This window comes from Pocillopora damicornis, chromosome 4, assembly GCF_964200805.1.
Source record: "Pocillopora damicornis chromosome 4, jaPocDami1.2, whole genome shotgun sequence".
Classification (NCBI taxonomy): Eukaryota; Metazoa; Cnidaria; class Anthozoa; order Scleractinia; family Pocilloporidae; genus Pocillopora; species Pocillopora damicornis.
The window spans coordinates 3742653-3768861 of NC_142673.1; the positions used below are offsets into that span (position 1 = coordinate 3742653).

The 26209-nt window shown below is 36.9% G+C and overlaps 4 protein-coding genes across 5 annotated transcripts; 3 read left to right on the top strand and 1 right to left on the bottom strand.

The window, feature by feature from the left end:
- The first annotated feature begins 2086 nt into the window (after positions 1 to 2086).
- LOC149046510 (uncharacterized) lies at positions 2087 to 3625 on the top strand. Its single transcript, XM_089202573.1, has 3 exons — positions 2087 to 2359; positions 2679 to 3264; positions 3615 to 3625. The coding sequence occupies exons 1-3, from the start codon at positions 2207 to 2209 to the stop codon at positions 3623 to 3625; spliced, it is 750 nt and encodes a 249-aa protein (XP_089058699.1). The 5' UTR covers positions 2087 to 2206.
- A 1936-nt stretch (positions 3626 to 5561) lies between these two features.
- On the bottom strand, positions 5562 to 14371 carry LOC113686096 (carbonic anhydrase-like). 2 transcript variants are annotated; one of them, XM_089205555.1, is made up of 7 exons: positions 14168 to 14371; positions 9039 to 9065; positions 8456 to 8817; positions 8007 to 8099; positions 7611 to 7689; positions 6885 to 7057; positions 5562 to 6521 (listed from the first exon to the last, which is right to left on the bottom strand). In XM_089205555.1, the coding sequence occupies exons 1-7, from the start codon at positions 14235 to 14237 to the stop codon at positions 6414 to 6416; spliced, it is 912 nt and encodes a 303-aa protein (XP_089061681.1). In that variant the 5' UTR covers positions 14238 to 14371; the 3' UTR covers positions 5562 to 6413. The 2 variants fall into 2 exon arrangements, with proteins under 2 accessions (XP_089061681.1, XP_089061682.1); XM_089205556.1 differs by lacking the exon at positions 14168 to 14371 and adding an exon at positions 11148 to 11321.
- A 1988-nt stretch (positions 14372 to 16359) lies between these two features.
- On the top strand, positions 16360 to 20009 carry LOC113686084 (pancreatic secretory granule membrane major glycoprotein GP2). The gene is made up of 6 exons (XM_089205565.1): positions 16360 to 16721; positions 17370 to 17454; positions 17863 to 18174; positions 18597 to 18823; positions 19156 to 19333; positions 19599 to 20009. The coding sequence occupies exons 2-6, from the start codon at positions 17397 to 17399 to the stop codon at positions 19622 to 19624; spliced, it is 801 nt and encodes a 266-aa protein (XP_089061691.1). The 5' UTR covers positions 16360 to 16721; positions 17370 to 17396; the 3' UTR covers positions 19625 to 20009.
- Positions 20010 to 21756: 1747 nt separating this feature from the next.
- LOC113686093 (uncharacterized) lies at positions 21757 to 24662 on the top strand. The gene is made up of 5 exons (XM_027203692.2): positions 21757 to 21811; positions 22427 to 22587; positions 22834 to 23002; positions 23624 to 23840; positions 24294 to 24662. Exons 1-5 carry the CDS (start codon positions 21757 to 21759, stop codon positions 24406 to 24408), a joined length of 717 nt encoding a protein of 238 aa, XP_027059493.2. The 3' UTR covers positions 24409 to 24662.
- The last annotated feature ends 1547 nt before the right edge of the window (positions 24663 to 26209 follow it).

Sequence of the window (26209 nt, forward strand, 5' to 3'; positions counted from 1 at the left end):
AAGAAGTCTACGAACGGAAATACTTTGTACATTGGACCATATGAAGTATAGATAAGACGCGTCAATGCGTCTAGACTATATTGTCTAGACTGATAAAGCTCTTTTGCTGTGTGGTGCAAAATAAACCGAAGACGAGCTGGTTAAAACCTGTGGCTAGTAGTTTCGTTAATTCTAGGGGGAATTTCTTATGATTTTTAACTGACTTTAAAAAGTGAGATTTGTAACGCCTGCATGTAATTTGTAATTTGTAACATTTGACCATCTGACGTATACTTCTATAAAAACAAACAAGCCCTCGCTATTGTCTAGAACGAAAAGGCTCTTTTGTTCTGGTCTAAATCAAGATAAAACTAAAGACGACTGGCGAAAAACTCATTATTTAGTCAGTAATATTACGTTAACTTTTCGAATCAATTTTTTAGATCATTTACTGCCTTCAAAAGGGCAATTTAAAAAATGCACCCTCGAAACCGCACTTTTAATTAATGTATTTTGGAAGATTCGAACTGTATAACCTTAGGGGTACGGGGCATCTACCACATATCCCGACCCCAATCTAAAAAGTATAAGCAAAAAAAAAAAAAAATGATTGCAATATTTGCTCTGCATTTGCTAAAATAAAAATGTGTACTGAATGCTTTATCTGTTCCATCCAATGCAACCAAACTTCCGTTTGGCTCGTGTACATTTATTTATTTCTTCATTTGTTTATTCTGATTTTTATTTTTATTTATTTATTAGTTTTATCATGAACTAAGCATAAAGACCAAATCCCAAACTCGTTTTTCGTTTTATTTTTATGATTTTATTTTCATTTTTAAGAACCCTCGACATGTTACCCTCGACCCTCGACCCTCGACCCTCGACATATTACCCTCGACCCTCGACATATTACCCTCGACCCTCGACTTTGTACCCTCGACCCTCGACCCTCGACCAAAACCCAAACTCGAAGGAAACAAGGTAATTTGGTGTTATCAACTGAGTTGATAACGTAAATTGACCATCGTAGAGAGTTTAAAAGCTGAAGTTTAGACCGTTAGTCCTTCGTCATTCGCTCTAACGAAGGCTAACGCTCGAAATGTCAGCTTTTAAACTCACTGCGGTGGCCAATTTACATATCAACTAAGTTGATGATACCAAATAACCTTATTATACTCTCCCACCGACGCAGCACCACAGTTTTTAAGAAACTTACCTCTTTTATCCGAAAATCACCGGAAAGCGCCTTATCTCAAGTTCTTTTGTTATTGTGTGGATTGGACGTCTTGACAGACAGTTTCCCGGAGCATTCCGATTACTGAATAAAGGGGTAAGTTTCTAAAGAAACTGTGATGCTGCGTCGGTGGGAGAGTATAGCAGGTAATTTAGTGTTAACAACTGAGTTGAAAATGTAAATTAGCCACCATAAAGGGTAAAAAAGCTGACCTTTCGAGCGACGAAGGGCTAACGCTCGAAACGTCAGCTTTTTTACCCTTTACGGTGGCTAATTTACATTTTCAACTCAGTTGTTAACACTAAATTACCTCCCATTCCGATTACTGCTTGCGCACATGAACACTGACACCCAACCTGCCCTAAACATCTATGATGACGACTTACGTATCTCAGCGTTTACATACGAAGTGAGTAGATTATAATGGGATTAGATCACGTTAGAAAGAAAATTCTTTTCATTTTATCTTAAGCAAGCACGTATTTTATTCACCACTGCCAAGTAAATTGTCTTGTTCTATTCAGAAAATAATCAACTCATTTTCATTCGTAGTATACTCCTCTACGACACTCTGAAATGATGTCATAGAAAAATTGGAAGGTCTCCAGCAGGCTAATGCACTAAAAGGATGTAAATCTGTGATTTTGTTTAACCGTCTCGCTACAACAGCATGAAAGTAATGACATTCTTTAGGTTTTTTTTTTCAACTAAAAACATTAATCTACATATTTTAATTACGTAAAAATATATATACCTTGGTTAAGATCAGACCATGATTCTTTCAGTCGGAGTAACACTCAGGGTTAAAATATAATGAAACCAAAAAGGAATAAAAAAACAAACAAAACAAAAAAAAAAACAACAACAAAATACACCGATATCACGCACCGCCATCTTGGATCGAGTGCCGCACCAAAACGAGGGTGGACGGGCATGCGGTCATTTGGAGGGTTGCGTTACATGGAGTTTGAGTGGAAATAACTCGCAAATATGGCTCACGATCATTGCTGTGTAAATTACTGTACGAACGACAAACGAAACAAAAGTGGTCAGAATTTGTCGTTTTTCAACTTTCCTAAAAATTCTTCACAGAGATCGAAGTGGATTGCCGCGATAAAGCGAGATGAAGGGACGCTTTTTCAGGTGAGTGTCGAGTCGTGACTACAGTGAGCTGTCAAACGCACGTGTGCACTTTTGATATATATGTTCGGGAAGTTTTTCGATTTAAGACTCAGTTAGTTCCCGTCTTACTTGCTTCTTAAACGTGAATTGCGTACTCGATTCATATCCAGAGGAACTATAGACTCATTACATTAGATTTTGGTCGATTTTGGCCGAAACTGTCAAACGCACATGGCACCGGTTTGTTTGTTTTCATTGACTCGAATATGATTATTAATATTCCATGAGATTCTCCCTTGTTATCAGCGATTTAATTCAGAGTGTTAAACTCGTTTCCTAGATCAAGAAAGGCTCTACTCTAGTGTGTTCTGCTCACTTCAAGCCAAGCGATATGTTTAAAACTATAACAGGGCTTATACGTCTGAAACCAGGAGTTGTGCCTTCGCAGTTTCAGTGGACAAAGTCCAGCCAAGACCGCCCACAAAATAAACTACAAGAGTTAAAAACTATGGCAGAACAGCAAGAACAAGAGGAGCGACGACAATCTTTTGTCGATTCATTCCAGCAGGATGTCAAAATGGAGGAAGGGGAGACTGGATCAGGAGGCCAGGGAGCCAGTGCTAGTGATGAGCAAATGGAAGAAATGGCTACGGACGAACCGGAAAACGAAAACATAGAACCCGCCGAATTGAGTGCAGTGGAACAAATTGAAATCCTTAAAGCACAAATCAGTGATTTAGAGCAACAGGTGGAAGATCTAAAAGGGACCAGGTTTGGAGCTGAAAACATTTCCAAAGATTCTGAATTGCTGACATTTTACACAGGCTTTGTATCAAAGGAACGATTTGATAGCTTTTATAGCTGGGTTGAACCTTATGCTAAAACCATGATAAAATGGTCCCAGATTCCAACTCTAATGTGGCCCCGTGAGAATTTTTTGCTATTCCCCTCATTTGATTGTTTTATTGCTATAATTAGGTATTGCTTTCAAATTAGAACTCTCTCTTAAATTGTCAGATATGCGCTATACGTCTCTTAAGACAAGTCGTGTGGGAATGTAAATGAGCTTGCATTAGTAAGCTCCCCTGTTAGGTCTTGTTAGTTTTTATGCCATCGCTCGAGGTTGATGATATAGCCGCACGATTATCAATTAATAGACAGCTCGTGTATATAGTAATTAGGGGTCTGATACTAAAGTTCGATGAGGGGAAGAGGGGATAGGACTATCGCAGATCGTGAAAAGTAAGTTAATTTTTACCACTTTTGTATTTTGCAGAAGTAGGCTGATACAGCACGATCCATTTAACCGACTGATAACAGGGAGGAGTGGTCAGAGATCCTTTGTTTGAAAAAAACGACGTCCCAGACAGATCAGTTAGTGCTGGCACCAAAGTGCACATACTCAAGATTACCGGGATCTTAACATCCTCATCTCTCAAAGAAATTTCCAACTTTATCACTCTCTCAGTTTTTTTCTTCTTTTAATTATTATTATGTAAAGATAATCAAGAATTGCAACTTGAAATTTTGATATTTTTCATTCTCAATTCTTCAAGAGATTTTGTTTAATAGAGGTGTTGACCATTCTGTCCAAAACACGAAGAGTGCCAAAAAGCCAGATAGTTTACATCTTGCAAGATGCTTCCTTTGTGGAGCAACAGTGTACTCTTGGTTGATTGAAAACATGAATAAAACCTCAAGCTACATTTATCATAACTAAAACATGGGTCAGAAAAATGTCGAAAATTATTAGAAAAAAGAGATTGAAAATACAGAGCGGGAAAAAGGGTTTGGAAGGCATTCTAGATCATCAGTCTACAGTCTAGGGTCACAAAAACAACAACAACAACAACCACAAAAATAGACAAACAAACAAACATGGAGCTATGGAGTAAAAACATTTGAAAGTAGTTTTACCTGGCTCAGTAACTTTCTTCATTTTGTCAGCCAACCTCAATAACTTCAAATTTTTTCTGCGAAAATTTTTCTCTCATATTTTAAAAAGTAAATGATAAATTGCAGCGTAATTTCTTGATTTATCTTAAAAACAACAACAACAAAAAACAACAGTTTTTAAAGGTAAAAAATTAAACATTTCTTACTTTAAGAAATACGCCCATTACGGTCAGGCCATCACTCTTGTCAGCTACTGTTTTGAAATCTTTGTATTTGTATTATAGAAGACCAAATGAAGCTGCAGGAGGAAACGCGAAAATCTGAGTAAAAATGTGTTAATAAAATCACTGACTGTACTTCTCAACGGAGGTTTTTATTAGGAACCTTTGTTTTGTCATTATTTTTTCACTCGTTATTTCGTCCGATCTACTCCTGCTCAGTTCATTTCGTCCATTTCAGTCCAGTTCAGTGCAATTCAGCCTGGTCCAACCCATTCAGTCCGATCCAGCTCGGTCCAGTTCATTCCAGTTCAGTCCAGCCCAATCCAGTCTAGTTTAGTCAAGTCTAATCTACCCTCGTCCAGTCGAATCCAGTTTAATCGAGTTCAGTTCATTCCAGTCCAGTCTTTTGTTACCGTTTACACATTTTATTAAACGTTCAGTATCGTGACAGCTGCTATTTCCTATGTGAGGAAAAATACCAAGTCGATCTATGCCCTCTCTTTATAAGAAAGACCGTGGTTGATGGTTAACCACTCGAATGGAAAGATTGGAACCCGATCGAGCACAATAGGATCATTCTTACATCTTCGGAAACTTATATTTGTCTTTATCTTTCTTCTCCATTGTTTTGTTTTTCTTTTTTAAGTAATTAATTAATTTTTTTTAGGTTCGGTGCGCGAGGACTTAATTGAATTCTCTTAAGGGTTCTTTTTTCGAGGGTATACATACATAATTCATAATATCGACAATGTTCACAATGATTCATGTTGAACACAATACTTTTGTTCAAGATGATGCTACGTTTGGTTTCTCTAATGTACTGTTTGTACTTGGTTGAGTGCTGCCACCCAGACAAAGGCTGTAAATAAGGAAAACAGAGTTCGATCACAACCTACGGTTTATTTGGTAAAAAAACGGACATTTCAACCGTCAGTTAAGTAGAATATGAGTTTCCAAGTGTGGTTTACTGAAATATTTCACTGAAATATGAGCTGAGGGGGGAAAGGGGGCATGTAAAGTTAATAATTTTTACCCATTAATATCATCGTATCGAAACAATATTCCTGGTCTAATAAAAAATTATTTTACATATGAGAAGCTTCTGGTTTTAGTAAAAATGAAGCGGTGCTTTATTTAACATTCAACATATTTAATAACTATTGTGAATTTGAAAGAGTGTCGCTCTGATTAACTTGCACCAAATAAACTTAGAAGAAGGTTTGTTTACACTTACGGTAGTTTCATTATGCATAATAGCTGTGAATGTATTGTACCTCCATATCTAATTGCGAATTTGTGGCGCCAATAATGTATTAGTATATTGGCGCCTCTTCTAATATGATGCGAAGTAGTTTCTCTCAGACATGTGGATTGATTACGATACAAAAGTGCAAGTGGATGTTTCAAAAAGAGAGAGCTTTTTGTTGGTAAAGTTATTTGGCTTATCGAGAGGCCACGAAAATATTAAGCAAAGGCCTTTGAAGTCGTCTTATCATAAGCTGCTCTTTTATACCCTTAAACAGGACTGGACGCGGCGAGTTTTTTGCATGAACAAAATGAAAACAAGACGTGTTTTGTTTTAGTTACCCGGATGTTCGAGCACATGCCTTCGTTTTTTAGTTGCAAGGTTAAGTGTGTAACCTTTCGGAGATTTTACGGTTTTGAAAATTAATTATTTGAATACAAAAGAGGGTAAGTTTCTAAAGAAACTGTGAGGCTGCGTTAGTGGGGGCTATAAAGAAAGATGAAGCTACGTTATCGGTGGGAACGGGGTTGGTTGAAAAACGCAAGCGTACTTACTCTTGAAATGACTGAAAATGAAAATGTTGCACATTTTGTCCTTTTACGAAATCCTTTTTTCCATTTTGTCGCAGCCGGTCTATAATGTTTCAGAATGCTTAGAAAGAAATGGTGATACGTCTTTTAAAGCAGAGTGGTTGTTATGAACTCGTAAGCAGCTATCCCATGTACCCGCGAATGACACGGCCATTTAGCGGTTGAGGGGGCCTGGAACCGTTGCACAAGGAGTGTCCCTCTTGATTTCGCAGACTTCTCATGACGTCCATCTGAAAATCAACAAATAGCAAGTAAATGAAAAAAACAGCGATTTGATTAATGTTGATAAAAAATTAAAAATGACGTAATAAAAATCAAGAATGGCGGAAGAAGGAAGAAGGTGAATTAGTGCGGTTTTGAGCCTTTGACCCCAAACGGTGACTAACATTTAATTTCTTCCTACAAAATCAGCCCTGTATCACACAAAAAGGTCACAAGAATAAAGGAAATTATCACCACGTGAAGAGACTCTTGGTTATTACTGAAATTCCTATTGAAGGTACCATGAGAAACGTAAAGAGAACAGTATGGAGAACTTAGATCCTGATGTTAGGGTGGGAAGAGTTAAGTGTAAGGTTATCGTGTAATCTCACCACGTAGGTACTGGCCGGGATGAACTGACCGAGTACAATCCAGTTAACAGACTGATAACAGGGAGGGGTTGTCAGAGATCCCTTGTACGAGAAAAATGGCGTCATGGACAGATCCGTCAGCTGTGGCACCAGAGAGTACAGATTTAGGTCTAGTAAATTCCTTTCGTTTTCCTCTAACAAGAAAAGGGAGAAAAAGATAGCACAATTTTTTAAAAAATAAATGATGGCTGTCTTTATGTATTTTTCTATCTTTTAACATTGTCAGTCAACATTACAATCGATTACAATTATAATCAAACAAGTAAAAGTCACGTGTCGTGAAAAGAGTTAGTAACATCCCTTCAGACATCTTGCGAAGACAAAAATAATACAGATTTGGAATAGGTTTTATTTTATGATAGATCGCTCTTCCTGCAGCTCTAATATTTATTTACGACTGAGGTCACAAGCTCATGACGAGGTACTCACTGTATGTACAGAGACCATACACTTTAATTTGATTGCCTCACCACACGAGTTTGAATTATGACATTTAGACGTAAAGTATATCATTAACACTCGACTTTTATATAAAAAAATGTAACAAACGTGCTTTATTTCTTAAAATCACAAAAGAAACTAAATTGATCTTACGAAATAACATCAACAACAACAACAATAACAATGATAACAACGATAATAACAACAAAACAAAGCAAAGTGGAAGATTAGAAGCCATAATCACACCTCGATCGCCTCTGGCCATGTTCCTCAACAAATGTGCTATCTTCCCAAGTTCCGGATTTGATACGCCCAAACGATTTTGCTATATTTTAAAGCGAAATAGTAAAGAGCAAGTTGCAGAAGAATCTGCTTTACTTTAATAAAAAAAAGGGGTAATTGCAAGGGAATACATTGACATCGCTGATCCTAGCAGTATCTTAGCAGTATGCAAGACACGTGTCATATGAACTTCGTAATAGGCCTCGCTTACCATAGAGTCTCTGTGGCTCAGTGGTAGAGCATCGGAGCGCGGAATCCGAAGGTGTTGATATTCGATTCCTTATGAGGACTCAGAATTCTTTCTTTCTCCTACGCTTGTGACAGGACATAAAACATCTTTCTCTAGAAGGGAATATTTACCTCCAGAAAGACGGCGATGACAGTTAAACCATCTGGCTTGTCAGCGGCAGCGTCAAAGTTAGCGTACTTTATGTTATAAAACACCAAATGAAGCTGAATTGAGAAAGAAAAGATAGGATCAAAAGCAAATAAACGCCTTTATGTGTAAAAATAGGATAAAATGTTGTATGATTTTTCTGCTGGAGTTTTGCGGTTTGGTTGAGGGACTCAACGCTTGTACTACTGAAATCAAATTTTTTTTTCGCTGTTCATTTGCCTGTCTCATAGTCTGTGTAACAAGCTTTTGCCATAATTTTTCTCGAGAGGTGATCGATAATCGGACAAATTAAGTTTCAATATTGAAAAAATTATGTTTATATTGGACAAAAATTTCTATGAAAATGTTCATGGTAAGTGTAAGGCTAGAGCTGATGCTGGTGATAGTGAAGACGATTTCGTACCCTACTTACCTCACCAGAGAATGGCATACCATCTAGAGTATGCTCTGAACCTCCTGGGCTAGACTTACAACCAAAGTGGAGATGAAGTTGAGCAAGCCTATAGCGGGCGCTTCCCCAGGGACCCCCAGAGAGTAGACCGAAACCGGCCTCAATCTTAATGGTAGGTGCATGACCATTGTTGAATAATCTGCCTCTCAGACTTCTCCACATGTTTGCAATCTTGAAGCTGAACCCTTTTAGGAAAGTTAATTTTTCAAAACTATTTCTGTGGACAGTATCGATATTGATGGGAGACTGGGCTCTCTCTCCACAGTGATGTGAGACTTGGACCCAATCCCTCGGGCCATAAACTGTCTGGTGTCCACTGTGCACTAAAATTTATAAGTGTAAATAAATAAATAATGAACAGATTAAAAAAACAAATCAATAAAGAATTTGATAACAGAAATGATGAAAAAAACCGTATAATCAATTAATCGGTCAATGAAAAAATGATAGACTGTAGAAAATTGGATGGTCATTACTACATATTCTTCATAGACTCTAAATCTATTGGACTGTGCTATTTTATTTTAACAGCCTCTTACTGAACCTGTGTTTCCATACTTCCATGGTGTTCCTATAGAGAGATAAATGAAGACAAGGAATATTATTATCTATACCTTAACTAGTGAAAATAAATTGATGAATGTATAGTGAAAAATCAATCAATAAATAAAAGTGTGCGAGTAACCCTCATTATTAGCACTGGAGGACGCTGGTTATTTCGCACGCGGAAAGATTTAAGGTGAGTTGGGGAGAAGTTTGCCGGTAGTCTTACATACGAAAAGTAAGCTTTAGAAACTCTTTATGGTGGCAAATTTGTATAATCAACTCCGGTCGATAAAACCAGATTATTTGTAATTAATAGTTGATTCAGCCATCTTCCTTATCAATTATTACACGATAGAAAGTTCGAGCTAGCGAGGAGTCAGCCAATGCGATTGCGGAATTTATTATAAAGCCCTAGTAGATTTATACCAAATCTAAGTATTATTATTTTCGTGTATCACTCGGAATAAAACGCGCGTCCCCTAAAAAAAAACAACAACAACAAGAACAAAACAATACTATTTACGCTCAGAGCATTGCTTTTCTTCAATGCGATTTATATCGTTAAATCGGATTTCGATTGTTCCCTATCACCTCTAGTTATTAATTACGTATATTTATCGTTGTGAACCACCACATTCATCTGTAAATATTGGTTTGGTTTCCGGTGAGCGATTTTTGCCGTAATGCAATGTTGATGCCGAGACGATACGGTATCAGTAAATTTGATTGCCTTTGATGTTGCCCTCTGCGAATCGATCAAATGCAAATAATATGTTTGCTGTTATTACAAAGTAAAAGAATGAATTGTTTGAGGTTTTAAGTTTATTTCATAGAGGTATTTATTGGGAAGAAAGACAGAAAATGTACTCGCTACAAGATGATGACGAATCCCTAATGGTAACACAAAGTAATGGCGCAAAAAAATGATCATTTTCTTACGCATGGATTCCTTTTGTATCATTTATTCGATTTCCTTCGATTGAGGAACTACATTCTCACTATTTTTCTTTCGCACAGAGTTCAACTTTTTATTTATTCAAAGTGGACAGTGATTCAATTTGCTTTCCTCTCGGCATACTATTTGTATCAACTGAGTCTCTCCAGTTAAGAAGTTCGCCCCTAACATCCAGGAGCCCATCACTGATGGGCTCCTGTAACATCGTAATATTTCAATTCACAGGTCAAATCGAAATAGGTACTCTGAAAGTATTTGCCATTCATAAATATAACTGGGTTATTTAGTTCTATGGTTTCAGAAATATTTCTATGTTCCGAAAAAAAAATTAATAAAATAAAATGAAAAGAAAGGAAAAGGGATGGGTCTTGGAGCACCCCTTTGGTTCTTGTGATGGAAAATTATGTTTTTGTTCTATTTTCATCATCACATGAGTGTAATATCTATCAGTTGGCAATAGAGTAAATATTACAGCTGGAATTTAAAATAACGGCAGCGGAAAGCAGTTTAAGATTGATTTAAGCATATTAATTTCCAGAAGTGGTTTATCTCCCCAAATTGAGGGAAAAAATTAACTAAAATTAGGCTTACTGAGAGGCGAAAAGATGCAATATCTAACGAATGTTTAAGTGATGTTTACAAGATAACTCAACATGCAAAATATTTGTTTTTCTTTCAATGCGAGCACGCTAATGACAGCAACGCCCAAGTTACCTCAGTCATTCATTCATTTTTAAATCTTTTGCTTCATTTTGTTTGTCTGAAGGTTAACCGCGATCAAGAGAGCGCTTCCTTTTCTCTTGCCAAGACTTAATCCATAATATAATACTTCTAATTTCATGCATCGCTCAATTACCGGGGGTTCAAGTTTCTACTATATCCAATCAAGTGGAACAACTAGAAAACCTGAAGTTTGCCCGATAGAATTAATGTTTGTTAATGTCAGAAAAAGGGGTAACACATGTAGAACATGTTAAAATAATCCACCTATGGTGCTCAGTTTTGAAAGGTGTCGATAAAGTTGAATTATCTAGAGCCAATTCTACAAACTCGAATAAGGCAGAATAATAATTTTCTTAACTAGGAAAGATACAGCATAGAAAGCTAGCTTAGAATAAAATCCAATAAAAGTTCATAACATGAAATACTCACCATGGCTAGCAGCAAGAAAGCAGGGAAGAAAAGAGACCAAAACTACAAGGATTATACCGAGCATAATACCTTGTTATCATCAAGCTAGGTCAGTTGCAAAGATTGAGCGATGTTATGTGATGCTGATAATTTATTGGTTTCAGTCGTAAGCTGATATCTGCTCGCAAACGAAAAGCGAGCCCATTTTAACTTCGTACAGCTCTTTTTCGATCGATTATCCACGCATCCGATGCTGTCCTTATCGCCCTTGTTGTTGCCATCACAGTTGGTCTTGCTTTATGTGAGCGCACATTTAATTTGCTTTATGCAAGATGGTTTAATTTATTGAAAGTTCATCCCAAAACTTCTTTTGCACTAAAATTTTCATGAATATTTTCTTAGTTGGTATGCTTTTGATTTCAATGTTTTGAGAATACGTGCCAAGTAAAATTCACCGTTATGCGCCTTAGAGGCGAGGCTTGGGTATGCTGACGCAAGCAGATTAAATCTCAGGCTTAGCAACTGCATACCGTCCCAGAAAAGCTGTTGTACTTGAGAGAAAAAAAAGATGCTTCTTCGATCTTAATCCACTGCTTATTCAGGGGTGACGCTAGTGAAATTGATAAAAGAGAAGTACTCTACGATCTAAGTTACAGTATGTGTTTAGATATCAGTTTCACAACACCACATCGATCTCGCTGCTCGGTTGCTACGCGTACAATATTTCAATGTAAAACACAGGATATCACTCTTCTTAATTACAATAGGTAAAATCATATTTATGTGGACTCTACACGCGATAAGTTGATTTTGATTTTGCTGTTGTTTTTACTTTTCGGCTGGTAGAATAAAGAATATCTTTGAAAGTCGAAAAATCTTCGAAACAGTACGACTTTAGCACGTAAATATAGCAAGAAGTATGTTAAAATTTTAAGCTTACCTAAAGATGGTCCAAAACCGACTTAGATGGCAAAAAGGGAATTATTAAGAGTTATAATTTTCAGCTGTTCATAAATTGAGATTTCTACCCAGTAATATACGATAACTGGACAAAACAGTGCGACTTTAGCACGAAAATGTGGCAAGAAGTATGTTACAATTTTAAGGTTACCTAACTAAACCAAAACCGACTTTACATTTTTTTAGATGACAAAAAAAGGAATTATTCATTTATTAATTTTGAACTGTTCATAAATTGACATTTCTACCGAATGATATATGATAACTATTGGCATATGTTAGATTGACGCTGCATTTTTCCCTATCTTAGTGTTCAAATTACTCTTGCCAGTAACTATCAGACTTCCTGTCTGGTGTCCGTTTCATGAGCCGAATTGATGGGTCACGGAAAGGTTACGCCTTTTCTGTCCGGTTCTCAATCAAAGAGCTATTTTTGATCACGTGTTGCGCCTCAAATCATGATGATGCACATTCTTTCTGATTATTTTCGACGAGTGGGTTGTATTTTTTTTCTTTTAAGTTTTACTTGCACAAAAGTTTGACTCCATATTGTGAAAGCTTTTTCCGATATTCAAACGGTTAAAAAAGTCGGCGGACATCTCTAAATTTTCTCAGTAGACTGCTAACGTTCTTGTTTGGATGAAGCAGAGTAATTTGTTCAATGATCTACAGTTTGCGCGACTGGGAAATAAGTTTCAGAAAAATTGTTTAACACCAACCTTATAGACGAGACAAGCGAGACAACAGTAACAGATCGGTTTGGCGTTTCTTACTTGAGAGATAGATAGATAGATAGATAGATAGATAGGTTATTTATCCACATAACTCCTAGGAGCATTAAGCATACTCGTTTACAATGCGCAGGTGCAATTGCAAAATACTGAAAATAATGAAAATTACATAAGTATAAACTACTATCAAAAATTATATGCAGGGCACAGTAACAAATTCCTACTATGGTGCTTAGCGATAAATAAACGGTACAAGGTTTAATTTGTCTAATATACTTCTAAAAGTATATCATTTATCACCCTGAGCCTCTAAGATTATAATTGATTGTACGAAGTTTAAAGAAATCTTTAATATAAGTAGGACCCTACTCAATGAAACTTTTAAAAAGTAGGATCAAAACATGAAAAAACCTCCTTAGTTCTAGTGTACGCGTGTCAATTAATTTAAGAATATTATCATACGAAGTGGACTTAGGTAAAACCTAATAACGTTCTGAGAATATAATAATTTGCATCTTCCAATTTATCCGATAAAGATTTAGTTATTCCAATAAGTATTGGGCCACATGAGAGGATAAAGCCAACGCATGTCCGGCATATCCGCAACCTATTCCCGTATTTTCCCTTTCATGTATTAGCCCTACACACTCCTTCCTAATTTCATCAAAACTTTCGACAGATCGAAATGTTTTGCTCATAGGAGAGAATTGATGCTATACAAATTAATAAACAAAACAACAGGCGACAGCTGTCAGGGCACTCTGTAGATAATAAGACAAAATTTTTAAGCAACGTTCAATCAAGAGAAATCGAACTGCAGTCATCGAGTAAGGGCCGGGTCGCACTAGAGCGAATTTTAGCCAATTTTGTTTGCATAAGTAATAAATCTGTCACCAAGTAACGTAAAATAAGTGCGACCCTCAGTTTCAAAAACTCGCCAATTTTTTGCGGATTGCTAAATTTTCGCCAATCTTCAAAGAAGCCGAAGTGCTGCCTCGAAGGCTTCCAAATTTTGGCAGAGCAAATAATTTTGTTTGTTTAACCATTGAGCTGCCATTTTTCTTCAAACATATTTGGATCAAGTTACGGCGGGAAAAATTACTTTGTTCGGCTAGTGCAGGTTGGCACGTACGATGTCGGGACAAAATTATTTTTTTCCCGGTCCATCTGACCCTTCTTTCTATGGTTTTTACAATGGAAACGCGGAATACGAGCGGCAGTTTTTTGGAAATGCCAATGACTCCTACCTGGATCCGGCTACCGCATCAACAATACTAAAAACGCTGCGTTGTTCTGTTGAGACTGAAACACAAAATTCAACAAAAGCCCGAAAGCCGCGAAAATAATCACCTGTATATGACGATCCATTCTTGCACAAGCAATGCGCGAGATGTTTTCTTGACTGTAGATATCGTGACATGACATATATGTCAATCAGCGAAGTTTTGGCTCAAGCATGTTGGTTCAATGCGACCACCGCCAAAATTTGGCCCTTGCGAAATTTTTGCCAATTTTTTCCTCGCCAAAAATTGGAAGTAAACAAAATTGGCTCTAGTGCGACCCGGCCCTAATTCAGAATAACATTGCCAAGTCAGGCTGACAATTTCTCACTTCCTAGACAAATTACGAGAAAATTATCTTGGTTGTGTTTTCACTAGGACAATTTTGGCTAGACAAAATCGGAAAGTCCGGAAATTCAGTGAAAACAGTTCTTCTTGAGTTTGGCGAGCTAAGAATGTTAACGCGTTATTGCCTCGGAAGTCAGAAATTAACACCCTTAATTGGCAATGTTACCGTGACTTTCATAATCCCTGAAAAAGGTAAGAAAAACAATAGGTAATCCCGCCAGCATATGTTCCATTGCCACATTAAGCTCCCTTTTTCGTTTTAACTTCCGACAGGAAAAAAAACAGCGACACAACTCTGATATTAATTATTTCCCCTATCAAAAGTACGGCTTGTATCCAGACAATTGACGTATAATTGACCTTAACGTTACGTGCATATCTTAGCAACCAAACGAGACTGAAAGAAACAGGTCAAATATATATTTCAAAAGATTCTAACCATCTAACGTTTTTATGCTCTCTGGGTCGTTCATTTCTTACTGAGAAAAATTGTGACGCATCAAGAAACACCTTCCGAGCTCTTTATTTTCAGATAATAGCCAAAAATAAGAGACCCCAGGAGTAAATAATATCCCACTATTTTCTCTTGGAGATACCTATATATACAGCCAAGGTTTACATCTCCTCACTCTTTTCCTAAAAATCTTAGTCATGTATCTATTTATCTACTCAAATATATTGATATGAGCTACGAGATACGACTGATTCTTCATTACGGAGATTAAGGCCAATTATTAAGTCCCTACCCGCTAATCATTTCAGATGCAGACAGCTAAAATTTCCAATACAAGCATACAAAAACACAGTTATTTATTTTTATTTTTTATTTTTTTGCTAGGGTTTATCTTAAAAAAAGGAATTATCTAACCCTTTGACGTGATATTTGGACGTAAGAGTTCGAAATCTCTTGGCAACCTTGTAAACAAAATGACACAACGTTAAGAATCAGGGGCAGCAAAGCGTATCTAAAGGAATTGATTTTGTTGCAATTCCGGTATATTGTTCAACATCCGAATTTTGCGGTTTACTTCCAAGTTCCTTTTATGAATAAGATATCGCCAGGATATCATGGCTTTTCCACTGCAAATTATGAGTAGAGAGGCCCAGTGATGGATGTGAATTTGATACGACAAGAATCTACGCGATAATCTGAAACGACGCGGCCATTTGGTAAAAAAGAAAGCCATGTTTAACTACACGTCAAGCGTGATGCAAGACCTCGATCGTTGAATTATGTAACGCAATTTCGTGAGCGTTGTATTAAATTCCGTTTTAAAAAAATCAGTTAATCATACCCCAATAAAGGCAATATCTTATATACGTAGGAGGTGATACTTCCTTACGAGTTCCGTCGACATGACCACCGTCAAACCATAAGTAGAAGTCGGTTAGACTAAAAGAAATCTTAATCCTTCATTCCAAATGAACATTTTCACCCTCTCAAATGAACAACTTGAAATATTTGACCCTGGGCGCTTGTCGAGATTGCACTAACGTTTTCCACAATTTTGGAATTTTGCTTTAAGTATCGAATATCTACTATCTAACAAATAACTTGCACTCCTGACTAACATGTAACTCTAAACAGAACAAAAAGGGAAATAAAATATCACGCGATTATTTTGTTGTGCCGCTGCTACTATTTGAGTTATCTTGACTGCTTGCGTTGACACTTTCTTTTAAAGCATATAATGAGACTGAAAGTAAGAACTAGGATAAAATGTCAATCTTTCTTTCGATGATTGTCGTTTCCATCAAAGGCAACGTAGGAATTCCTGACTAGCAGTGATTAATCGATTGTTCAAAGTTCCGAACGAAACTCTATGCGTGCTATCCGTCCACACTTTCTCGGGTGTGCAGGAAGTCAGTAATAATTTCGCTCCCACCGCATCGTATAGTTTACGGTTAAGCATCACTTCTTGCGTCACGTAACGGATGTACTTATAACAAAGCCTTTTAGCAGCACTCATTCTTGTTCAACGGGCCGTTTAGAAAAGGAAAAATCCTGTTTCCTGGGAGTCAGTAGACAACGAATTGACGTTGAGTATTTAGCGGTTCAGTCCGCCCATCGTACGTAGGACTGAATATCAAAACAAAAATAGACTTTAGATATCCTTTTACATATGAGTCATCCGAGAACTATACTATATAAATAGGGGGAGACCAAAGCTTACTGATCAAAGACGGTTGGACAAACTTTACGCTGCATTGTTACAAGATTTTTTTTTCAGGATAAGAACTGAGTCAGCCAAGTTGCATCTTGTTTAATTTTCAAGGTAAGGGATTGTATTTCATATTGTTATCAGAAACTTTTTTGGTCGCTCATCAATATTACCTTCTTTTCTCTTGAAGAAGTTAAATCTAACAGTAAAACGCGATATGCTGAATACACACTTGGAAGACAATAACTTCATTGTCAACAGTCTGCCAGTCGAGTGCCACTTTGCATTTATCAGCCTACCTAAAAAGTGGGCGTTCGTCAAAAGCTATGAGCTGTTTATTCAGGCTGAGTTTTATGAGTTTCAGGGCAGTCTGAACAGTTTTATTACCCAAGCCTTTCCTTTGGCGATCATTTCAATGGGGCGATTGAGGCCGAACAATCTGTTTACTTCTCAGCATGATAATCACATCAAATTTATTTTTGCTTAGCCTTTCGTAAAACACAACGACACAATTTTTTTTCAATTTCGTTTTGTTTAACGTGAATCTCATATGAACCCCTGGATTTACTGAATTTCGTAAAAAATTAAATCGAATCGATTTCTACACGCCTGACTTTATACCTATCTTCGAAAGAATTTTTATTTGTAGTACACTTCATTCTCCTCATTTACGTCATAGTTCCATGCAGTTTAAGCTCTTTTTGCAGTTTTACAATTTTCTAGCTCCAGCAAGAACTGAATAGGTTTTACTTCAATACGCAGACTTCAAGACCCATTTGAGTAAAAATAATGATGTACAGCCCACTGACATTTGTGCTGTTTGTTGCCCTGACCTTTCAAAGCACTGGTAAGCATAACTGACTTTTCAATGAATTTGCTTATCAATCATCTAAAGTGCAATGTAACGTGATCAATTAATGAATCATCAAATCATGCGCTGTGATTGGTTTAGGATTTCTTCTGTTCCCGCTAAAATAACAAGTAAATTTTCCCTCTATCTCTCTCTCGACGGATATGACAAACTCAGGCGGAAAACTGATGTACCTTTTGAGCGAGGGCAGATTTAAACAATGATCAATTAACTTGTTGACCTGTAAATTTATTAAAACTCACAAGATGGTAAGGTTCAATGTTAGAAAATATTCCCAATTTGATCTAAATCGATTTTATTTGCTATTTTATTTGTTATTTATTTACGAAAAAATGACATGTTACATCCTGAATGAAAATGTTACGTGGCTCTTTTGATTTGCAGTCGCAATAGAATATTCGCGGATTGGTTGCTACAGGGATACTCTGGTAAAGCCAAGACCTCTTCCAGAGCTGATAGAGAACTTCCGAGGTGGTCGAGTAGACTGGAATAATTTGAACAATACCATAGCTGCTTGTGCTGAAGCAGCCAAGAAAAAGGGATATCTTTACTTTGGACTTCAATTTTACGGCGAGTGTTGGAGTGGCCCACAGGCTCAATTGACCTATGCTAGAGATGGTCCCTCCAAGAATTGTAGCAAAGGTGTTGGAGAAGAGCGAGCAAATTTCGTGTACAAGATCAAGCTTTTAGAGAAAGGTGAGCGACTAAGTAAAAGGATATATCAGAATTTCCTCATTTAAATCCTACAAAGAATTTACGAGATGGCGATCATTGTGAAAGAGGAAACAATTTCAAGAGGATAGAGTATTCAAGATTTCCGATCCCAGTGATGGTGGCCAATAACTAACTAGACTAATGGTCAGTGGTTTGTATCTTTAAAGAAAGTTATTACCACGACATGCTGCACGAGACCGACCATAACCAAAGAGAAAACAGACAAGAAAGCAAAAGAAAAATAAAACAACAGCAAAAAGAATAACAACAACAAGCAAAAATAATATGAAGAAGACAAAGAAAAAAGCGATGTCGAAAAAAAAAATAGAAATGCAAAAGTTATAACAAAGATTATCACTTACAGTTACTCTTAAGAATAACTATCTATTGTATTTTTTTCACAGAAAATGAATGCACCACTTATCGTGTTCTGGACTCAGCAGACAGGTCAAAGACAAACGTCAACACTGTCTCCCAAGGAGACAAGTGCGACCATTGGAACTCTGGGTTTGTGAGAAATGCCTGGTACAGGTTCACCGGCGCGGCTGGGCAAACCATGGCGGATGAGTGTGTGCAGGCAGGAAGTTGCCAGACCACAATGGCTGGATGGATGAATGGAACACATCCCAAGGTTTGTTGTGACGTTAAGCCCAAAGGCGTGTAGCTTTGATGTTTATGGATATTATAAAAAGGTATTAGAGTAGACCTTTATATTGTTTGTCATTCGTAATCCTGAGCTGATACAACTCTTACCTTTATCACATTTAGAAAGGGCTGTCACTTCCCTGACATTTCTATCTAAATATTTTAATGGAACCTCTCATTGGAAATACGTTCGCAAGGCATAACCAAAATCAGGCCTTTTTTGAATTGCATCCATTCTCCCCTTCAATCTCTTTGTTCCTAAGGAGGGTTTTCATTGCGAATGTCCGAAGTGTTGCTGATTTTTTGTTTTTAATTTAGGTTTTTGATGGAATTCAAAGAAGAAAAGCTTGTTTTAGCTCGGAAAGTAATCCTTATAAACGCCAGAATAATAAATGTTGTGAACGCCAGATTTATATTCACGTCAGAAACTGTGGTGAATTTTATGTCTACAAGCTTCCAAGCACACCTGCCTGTTTTCTTCGATACTGTGGGAGCGGTAAGCATTTAGACATCATCTACACATAAATATTGATTTCAAGTAAGGTTAAGTTAAGGTTGTTGTTAAATCAGCTCGTTTGTACGATCAGTAATAGGATTTGGGAAGCAAATAATTTTTTGTTTCGTAAATGTTGATATTAACTGGTTCATTCATAAATTCATTCGTTCGTTTGATAATGTATTTTTCATTATTTATTTATTCATTTACCATTTATCTATCTGCCTTATTGTATATTCATTTACATATCTATTATTTCTTGCAGGTGTCAGCCAGAACAAGAATGCGTGATTGCTTGGAGTGGCATTAAATGATTGTGCCTTGCAAAAAAAATTTTTTTGGTAAAGCTTTGGAAGATTAAATAACAATTTATACTGCATCGCTTTGAATTGACAAAGAAACAAGCTGGCCGAACATTAACAGTGAAAAAACTTTAAAAATTAAAAGAGACTTGGTCAGTATCTCTGTGGCGAATGAATTATTTTTTGTTGTTGTTATTTACTAGTCTTAGAAGACTTCAAAAGCTAAATGTGTTGTGAAATGATTTACCGAGAGGATTTAGAGCATTCATTTTTAAGTTATAGCTATGATTCGACATAAAGAGGAAAAGAAAATTGTAATGTTTTAGGTATTACTTAATTTATATTTTGACGAAATAAACAATGTAAAAATATAATTGCCGATGTTCTAAGTATTTTGGCGCTATTGCCATCACCTCCGGTGACCTTCTGTGTTGGGGGTGATAGCGATATCGTTATTCTTGGGTATGAAAATAGGGGGTTCGCCATGTTGGTTGTCGGATAGAATTGAATCACTTTTTTGTTAGTCGGACTTAAAAAAAATTTTGATCTTTGTCGTTTGTTAATAAATTCCAGTTAATGATTAAACATGCAAGTTGATTATTCATCTTAGTTAGTAACAGAAACCACTCTAGAAATGAGCCCGGGCCTCACCCTTAAATTTAAAGTGGCTACTTCCTGAGTTAAAATGCTCTTCTTTCTGAATACAAATACCCACAGCGTTGAACTATGTGGGATGTCGTTTAGTGTTTCCATGTCGCTATTCCTAAATTTCACTTTGCATTCTCACAGTAGCTGTAGTCAGTTATATTTTTCGCCTTTTTTCGCAAGTCGGTTAACCCCATACAGGCCCTCTTATCTTAGGGAGCTCAAATGCGCTATTGCTCTGTCTGGTAATGTTATCTTTAAGGAGTCACTCAGGGAACTGAGCCTTAGCGAGACGACCAATGTTTTCGGTTGATCGACGAAAAAAATTGTGTCTCGAAAATGCAATATTTAATGTAATATTTTCGTTTTATATCAGCTCCAAAACTCCAATTCCGGGCTTCTCTATCGTCATTTAACAGACTTTTGATTCCAAGGTTTCCTAAAATCAGTCTTATTTTTAGTGTCAACATCTTTGAGGTGAAATGTTTTAACACTCCTCATTATTCGAGTCACTGTTTTTCGCTTGCCTAAATAAATTCCAATTACTTTCAGCTTGCCTTTTTCTAGTTGAAATTCAGTGCTTTGCCATTTTAGCCGAGAATTTTACTCTCTTCTCTTTGACAAGGAGGTACTCATCTTTAATGCCATAGAAGATGTTATACCAGGCGTCGACCATGTCAGTAGTGTCCTCGAACGCAAAGCGCACAATCCCAGGATACCTTGTCTAACTATGAAACAAATTGCTTATTATTAAGACTCCTTAAATCTCGACAGGTTATTGTTGTAAGTTGATCTTCATTGCTCCTTGCGCATTTAAATCTCCTGGTAACAATGTTACAATAATTGGAAGGTATCGGATATCCCAGAGGACATAAACTTTACATTGTGAAGTCACTCCGGGTGACTGCACCGTATGTGATCAAGACAGCAATTTTGCGTGACACGGGCCTGGTAATTTCATGGACGGGTTAAATTAGTCGTTTTCGTACTCTTTCCGGATCTTAGCAGGACGTTTTGACAATTGTTATTTCCCGAGTTATCTATTTTAGTGTAATGCCCAATTACAAATCGTTGGTAATAAGAAGGCATCCTAGAACAATTTTGAACGCCGCATACATGAGACGTACACGGAAATTACCTTTACAAACATGCAATTTTTGCATTTAATTTGAAAAATTCTTGAAAGGCTCCATAAAAACCGGAGGTAGCTTACCTTTTAGAGCATGTGCCAATGTCTTTACCCAGCCTGTCATATGACATTCACTCGTAACCAGTCGATATTTTCTGTTTTTACAATTTAAATCAGCCTCGCTGAGAATTTGACGTCACTTTTTTTAGTCGTCGAAGAAAGGTGGCTCACCCATGTGATTCCGAGTAATTGTTTCTATCATTCTCATTTATTTCCCCTTTCAACTAACTGGGGTAATTACACAAGGAGCATGGACATTATCTTTTTCAGTTTTGTACGTTCTGAACATGGTTTTCAAGATTATCGTTTGCATTCTGCTTGCGAGTCAAGTATTCAGCATCGGTAGGTCTCTTCCTATACTTATTCCATCATTTGAGGGTGTTCTTCTTAAATATTTCCAAATGTTTTAGCCGGTAACCGATTTTTTATTTGTTCTGCTCGTTGCATACTCTATGGTTTTTTTTTCTGTGTTCTCTAATCGAGAATTTCGAGTTTTCGGGTAGATTTTTCATTCGATAAGAAAAGAATTGATAACTAGCTGCTTCATGGTGGAGCTTATTTATTAATTTTTTTTTGTTTCAGGTTATTTTATCTCTCCTCTCTAAAGTTCTCCTTGATGAGAGTCCACTATTTTCTCTGTCAATTTTCCATTCCCTCGATATTCCAAAGAGTTTTTGACCAAACAAAACGAGTTTCTCACCACACTTATTGGATATTTCATTGTACCTTTGGCTTTTTACTTCTTCTCTTTGCTTGTGCTACTTTTTTGTTTAATTTGCGTCTGATTCTTCTTAGTTGTTTTAATTTTTTTCGTTTTGTATCTTTTTTTAAAATTCTTTATTTTTACTGATCCCAGCATGTTTCGGGATCTTTTGCGCTAAAATCACTCATGGTCATGTAGAAAAGTCACTCCTAAATGAAATAACTTACAATTTGTCGGTCATTTCTTGTTTACAGACGTCATAGATTACGTACCCGTCGGATTTTACAAGGACATACGCTTAAATAGGGCCTTGCCTACTTTGCTCGCAAACTACCGCGTGAAAAATGCAAAATGGCCAGATATCTTGGACTGGACTGATTTGGAAAACTCTGTCATTAAAAAATGCGCCACTAAGGTTTGCCTGATTATTATTGTTGACATTGTTGTCGTTGTTGATGTTTTTCATAATAGTTGCAAAGAAAAAAAAATGGCGAAGGTACTTGTAAAGACATCTCTCTTAATTCGCTACGGTACTTACGGTCGTCTTGATAACTTTATTTTCTTTCTACGCATACAGCTCTGTAAGAAGCCTGTTACACTGAACTAACGTTTTTCAAAGTTTTATACGAGAAATATGACGAGCATTTTTTGTCCTATTCAGGCTAAAGAGAGGGGCTATTCATTTTTCGGGATCCAATTCTATGGAGTGTGCTGGAGTGGATCAGCAAGTCAAAGTACCTATGCTAAACACGGTTTATCCAAGAGATGCACCACGGCGGCTCCATATGTGGGAAAGGATCACGCCAACTTCGTTTACATGCTTACTGAAGGTTAGCACTTACTAGGAAAGATTTACTTTGATGCTTTTTGTACTTGTGTACATATGTAAGCGACTAATTGATTACTGGAACTGATTCTCCTCCTATTTCGGTTAATCCACATGTGGCGGGTGGATTAAAGAGTCCATTGTACCCAGCCGTTACACGGAAGGCACGTGCTTTAGTCAAGTCAAAGCCTTGTTTCCTTATTTTCATTAATTTTTTTTGTTATTCTAGTTGCTTTCAAAGAACTGTTTGTTCTATTTTTTACTTATAAAGGTCGATTTGTCTTCTTTATCTTTTAATACTGTGCCGAGTTGGACCCAAACGACCTTTTGCTCAAGACCTCGATAGCTAAAAATTTTGTTTTCATGGGTTTGATTTTGTGCGTGAACTATTATTGCGCGAAATATTATTAAACAACATCATAGTAAGAGTCACAGACAACGGGCGACAGAAAAAGCAGACGAAGAAAATAGATTACAGGTAGGTACGCGTGCGGTCTAGCACAATTGTCATCGCAATGTTGTACGGTTTGGATACTAAAGCGTCCTTACGCAATTTTGTAACAGTATACCAATATTTTCTCTTTTGTGTATACTTCATACATATTCTGCTGTTGTTCTTATGCAGAAAATGAATGTAAAAGCCACAAAATTTTTGACGACGCCTCCCGATCTCAGTTTCATGTAACTAACTATGGACGCCCGATTAGATGCGACAATGGACAGTTGGATGAAAACCGATGGTATAGATTTACTGGCCGAGCAGGTAGTGCTATGGCAGATCAATGTGTCCCATCCAGCAGGTGTCAGACGGTACAGGATGGTACAGCGGATCTTATCCTCAGGTAATCCTCAGTTTAAATTTGGATTATCTCTTTGTTTCATATTGGCCCATGAATTTTCGTGACCATCTGTATAACGAGGGAGTGGCTTGTTTACTCAAAGTAAAATGTCAACACATGGGAAATGGTCAGGTAGCAGTGGTAACTATATCCTCCACTACCACTCATTAGTCAAAAGTAGTAATTCATTTCGCTTGGGGCATTCTTTTGAAGAGAAGATCTCTTCACCTTTAGATAAACATTTATTGACCAAAGCATCTATTCCACATTTCATGTTGAAAGTAAATGAACTAACTTGTACTAACTCCAAACTTTGTATCTCTGTCAGTCGTATTCCTTGTTAAGACAAATTCAAACCAAACCAATGAAATGAACACTAGGAATGCCATATCAATACGCATTAACCAGTTTCCATCTATTTTCTTTCTGGTTTTTTTTTTTTTTTGTAAATTGAAGGTTTCAGACGGAATTCAAGAAGGAGATGTTTGCTTCAAATGGGATAGCAATTGCTGTACCAAAAAAGTCAACATTCGGATTCGAAACTGTTCATCTTTTTTCGTTTACAAGCTGAACAACAAGATCAGCTGCTAGTATGCATATTGCGGAAACGGGCAGTGATTAGGAGAGGTCTTCAGTAATGAAACGGGTAGTGAACTGACCCACTGTATCAGCCAGTCATTTTTAACATTATTATCTGCTCAACACACAGCTGATATCAAGATAACATATTCATTTATAACATTCTATCAAGGTTTTAAATTTGTGACCGCCCTCTGCGTTATCAATGTCGCCTTTTAAAGCGATAACACGTTCCCCAGACCTTGCATATATCATTTTCGTATTTGTTTTTACTAACTCCCTCTTCATTCCTTGTTGTATCCCGAAGGTCAATCACAATCACCTGTTACCTTCTTTAATCACTTATGTGTCCTTTCCGTCTTTCCGTGATGCAGTACAATTCACCTTCCATTCCTCTTTTCCCTTCCCAATTACGTTTTACTTTTCAAATCAAGGTGTGTTTTCCCGTGCCTTTCCTCTTAGTTCGCAGTTGAAGTTTCTTGAACGAAGGGGTAAGTTTGTAGAGAAACTGTGGGGTTGCATCGCTGGAAGAGCATAACAGGGTAATTTAGTATTATCAAACGAGTTGATAACGTAAATTGGCCACTGTAAAATGTTTCAAAGCTGACGTTAAGAGCGTTAGCCCTTTGTCAGAGCGAAGGCCATTCGCTCTGACGTATTGACTCTCGAAACGTCAGCATTGAAACTTTTTATGGTGGCCAATTTACGTTATCAACTTAGTTGATAATATTAAATTATCCTGAAGTTTCTTGAGCTTTCTTTTGTGTTGCTTGGATCATTTTTTCCCCAGTATTCCTCAGTGCAAACTCCACTGAAAATGTTTACAATTTCCATTGATGGTCATGGTCGTTTCTTCGTCCGACAATTCAATTGTATCAATTTTTTTCTCGGTAATTGCTTCATTCACGGCTGAAAGATAGCTTTCTAGAGTCGGAATTGAAAACATTTCTGCCAAAAAAATTGGCCGTTGGCCGAGAAAAATTGACAAATTTCAATGATTAGTCGTAAAAAAAAGTTAACCATAAAAAAAAAGTTCTAGTGATTACAATGGAAATATATCAACTGTTAGCCGTAGATTGGCCAAAATTTTTAACCGTAAGCCGTAAAATCCATAAACTCACTGGGACCCTCGTTTAAACATAGCTACCCACTGTGGACAAACATATTCGTTTCAGAATTAAGAATATTTACTCGTGAATGCATTGCATTTTGACGAAGAAATTTCGGCGTATTGAGTGCTAGTCGCAAAGTCAAAAAGCGAATTTCCGTTCAGATTATTAATGTTGATTCTTCAGGTTAACAGACATAGTTTGCTTACGATGAGTAAAAACGTGTCCGGTTCATCTGTGTCCGATTTTTATGTTTTTAATAAAGTTTGTTTCCACAGCTGAGGCGGACTGTCTGTCAGAATGGCTTTGTTATTCACATCCAACCACTCTGTGGCCACTCCTCTGTCAAAGATTATATTAGCGAAAGAAAAGGAACATATCTCAAAAATTCATGTTCTAACGTAAAGAGTTATCAAAACAATATTGATGATGATGATCAGCTAGGCTAATAATCACCGCGGTTTTGAGTTGTTATTTTCAGTCCTCAGAACAAATTTTTCAGTATTCAGTCAAATTTCTACCATTTAATTAAATAAAAACGCTATAAGGGTGACATCGACATGTGCCACGGAACATTTGGAGTGCTTAGTCAACAGTATGTTATTAGCAGCTGTCGTGTTGACACTTTCAAGATCTCTTTGTAAAACTAACTTCTTTCAATGCTCTCTAGACAATGTCAACTAC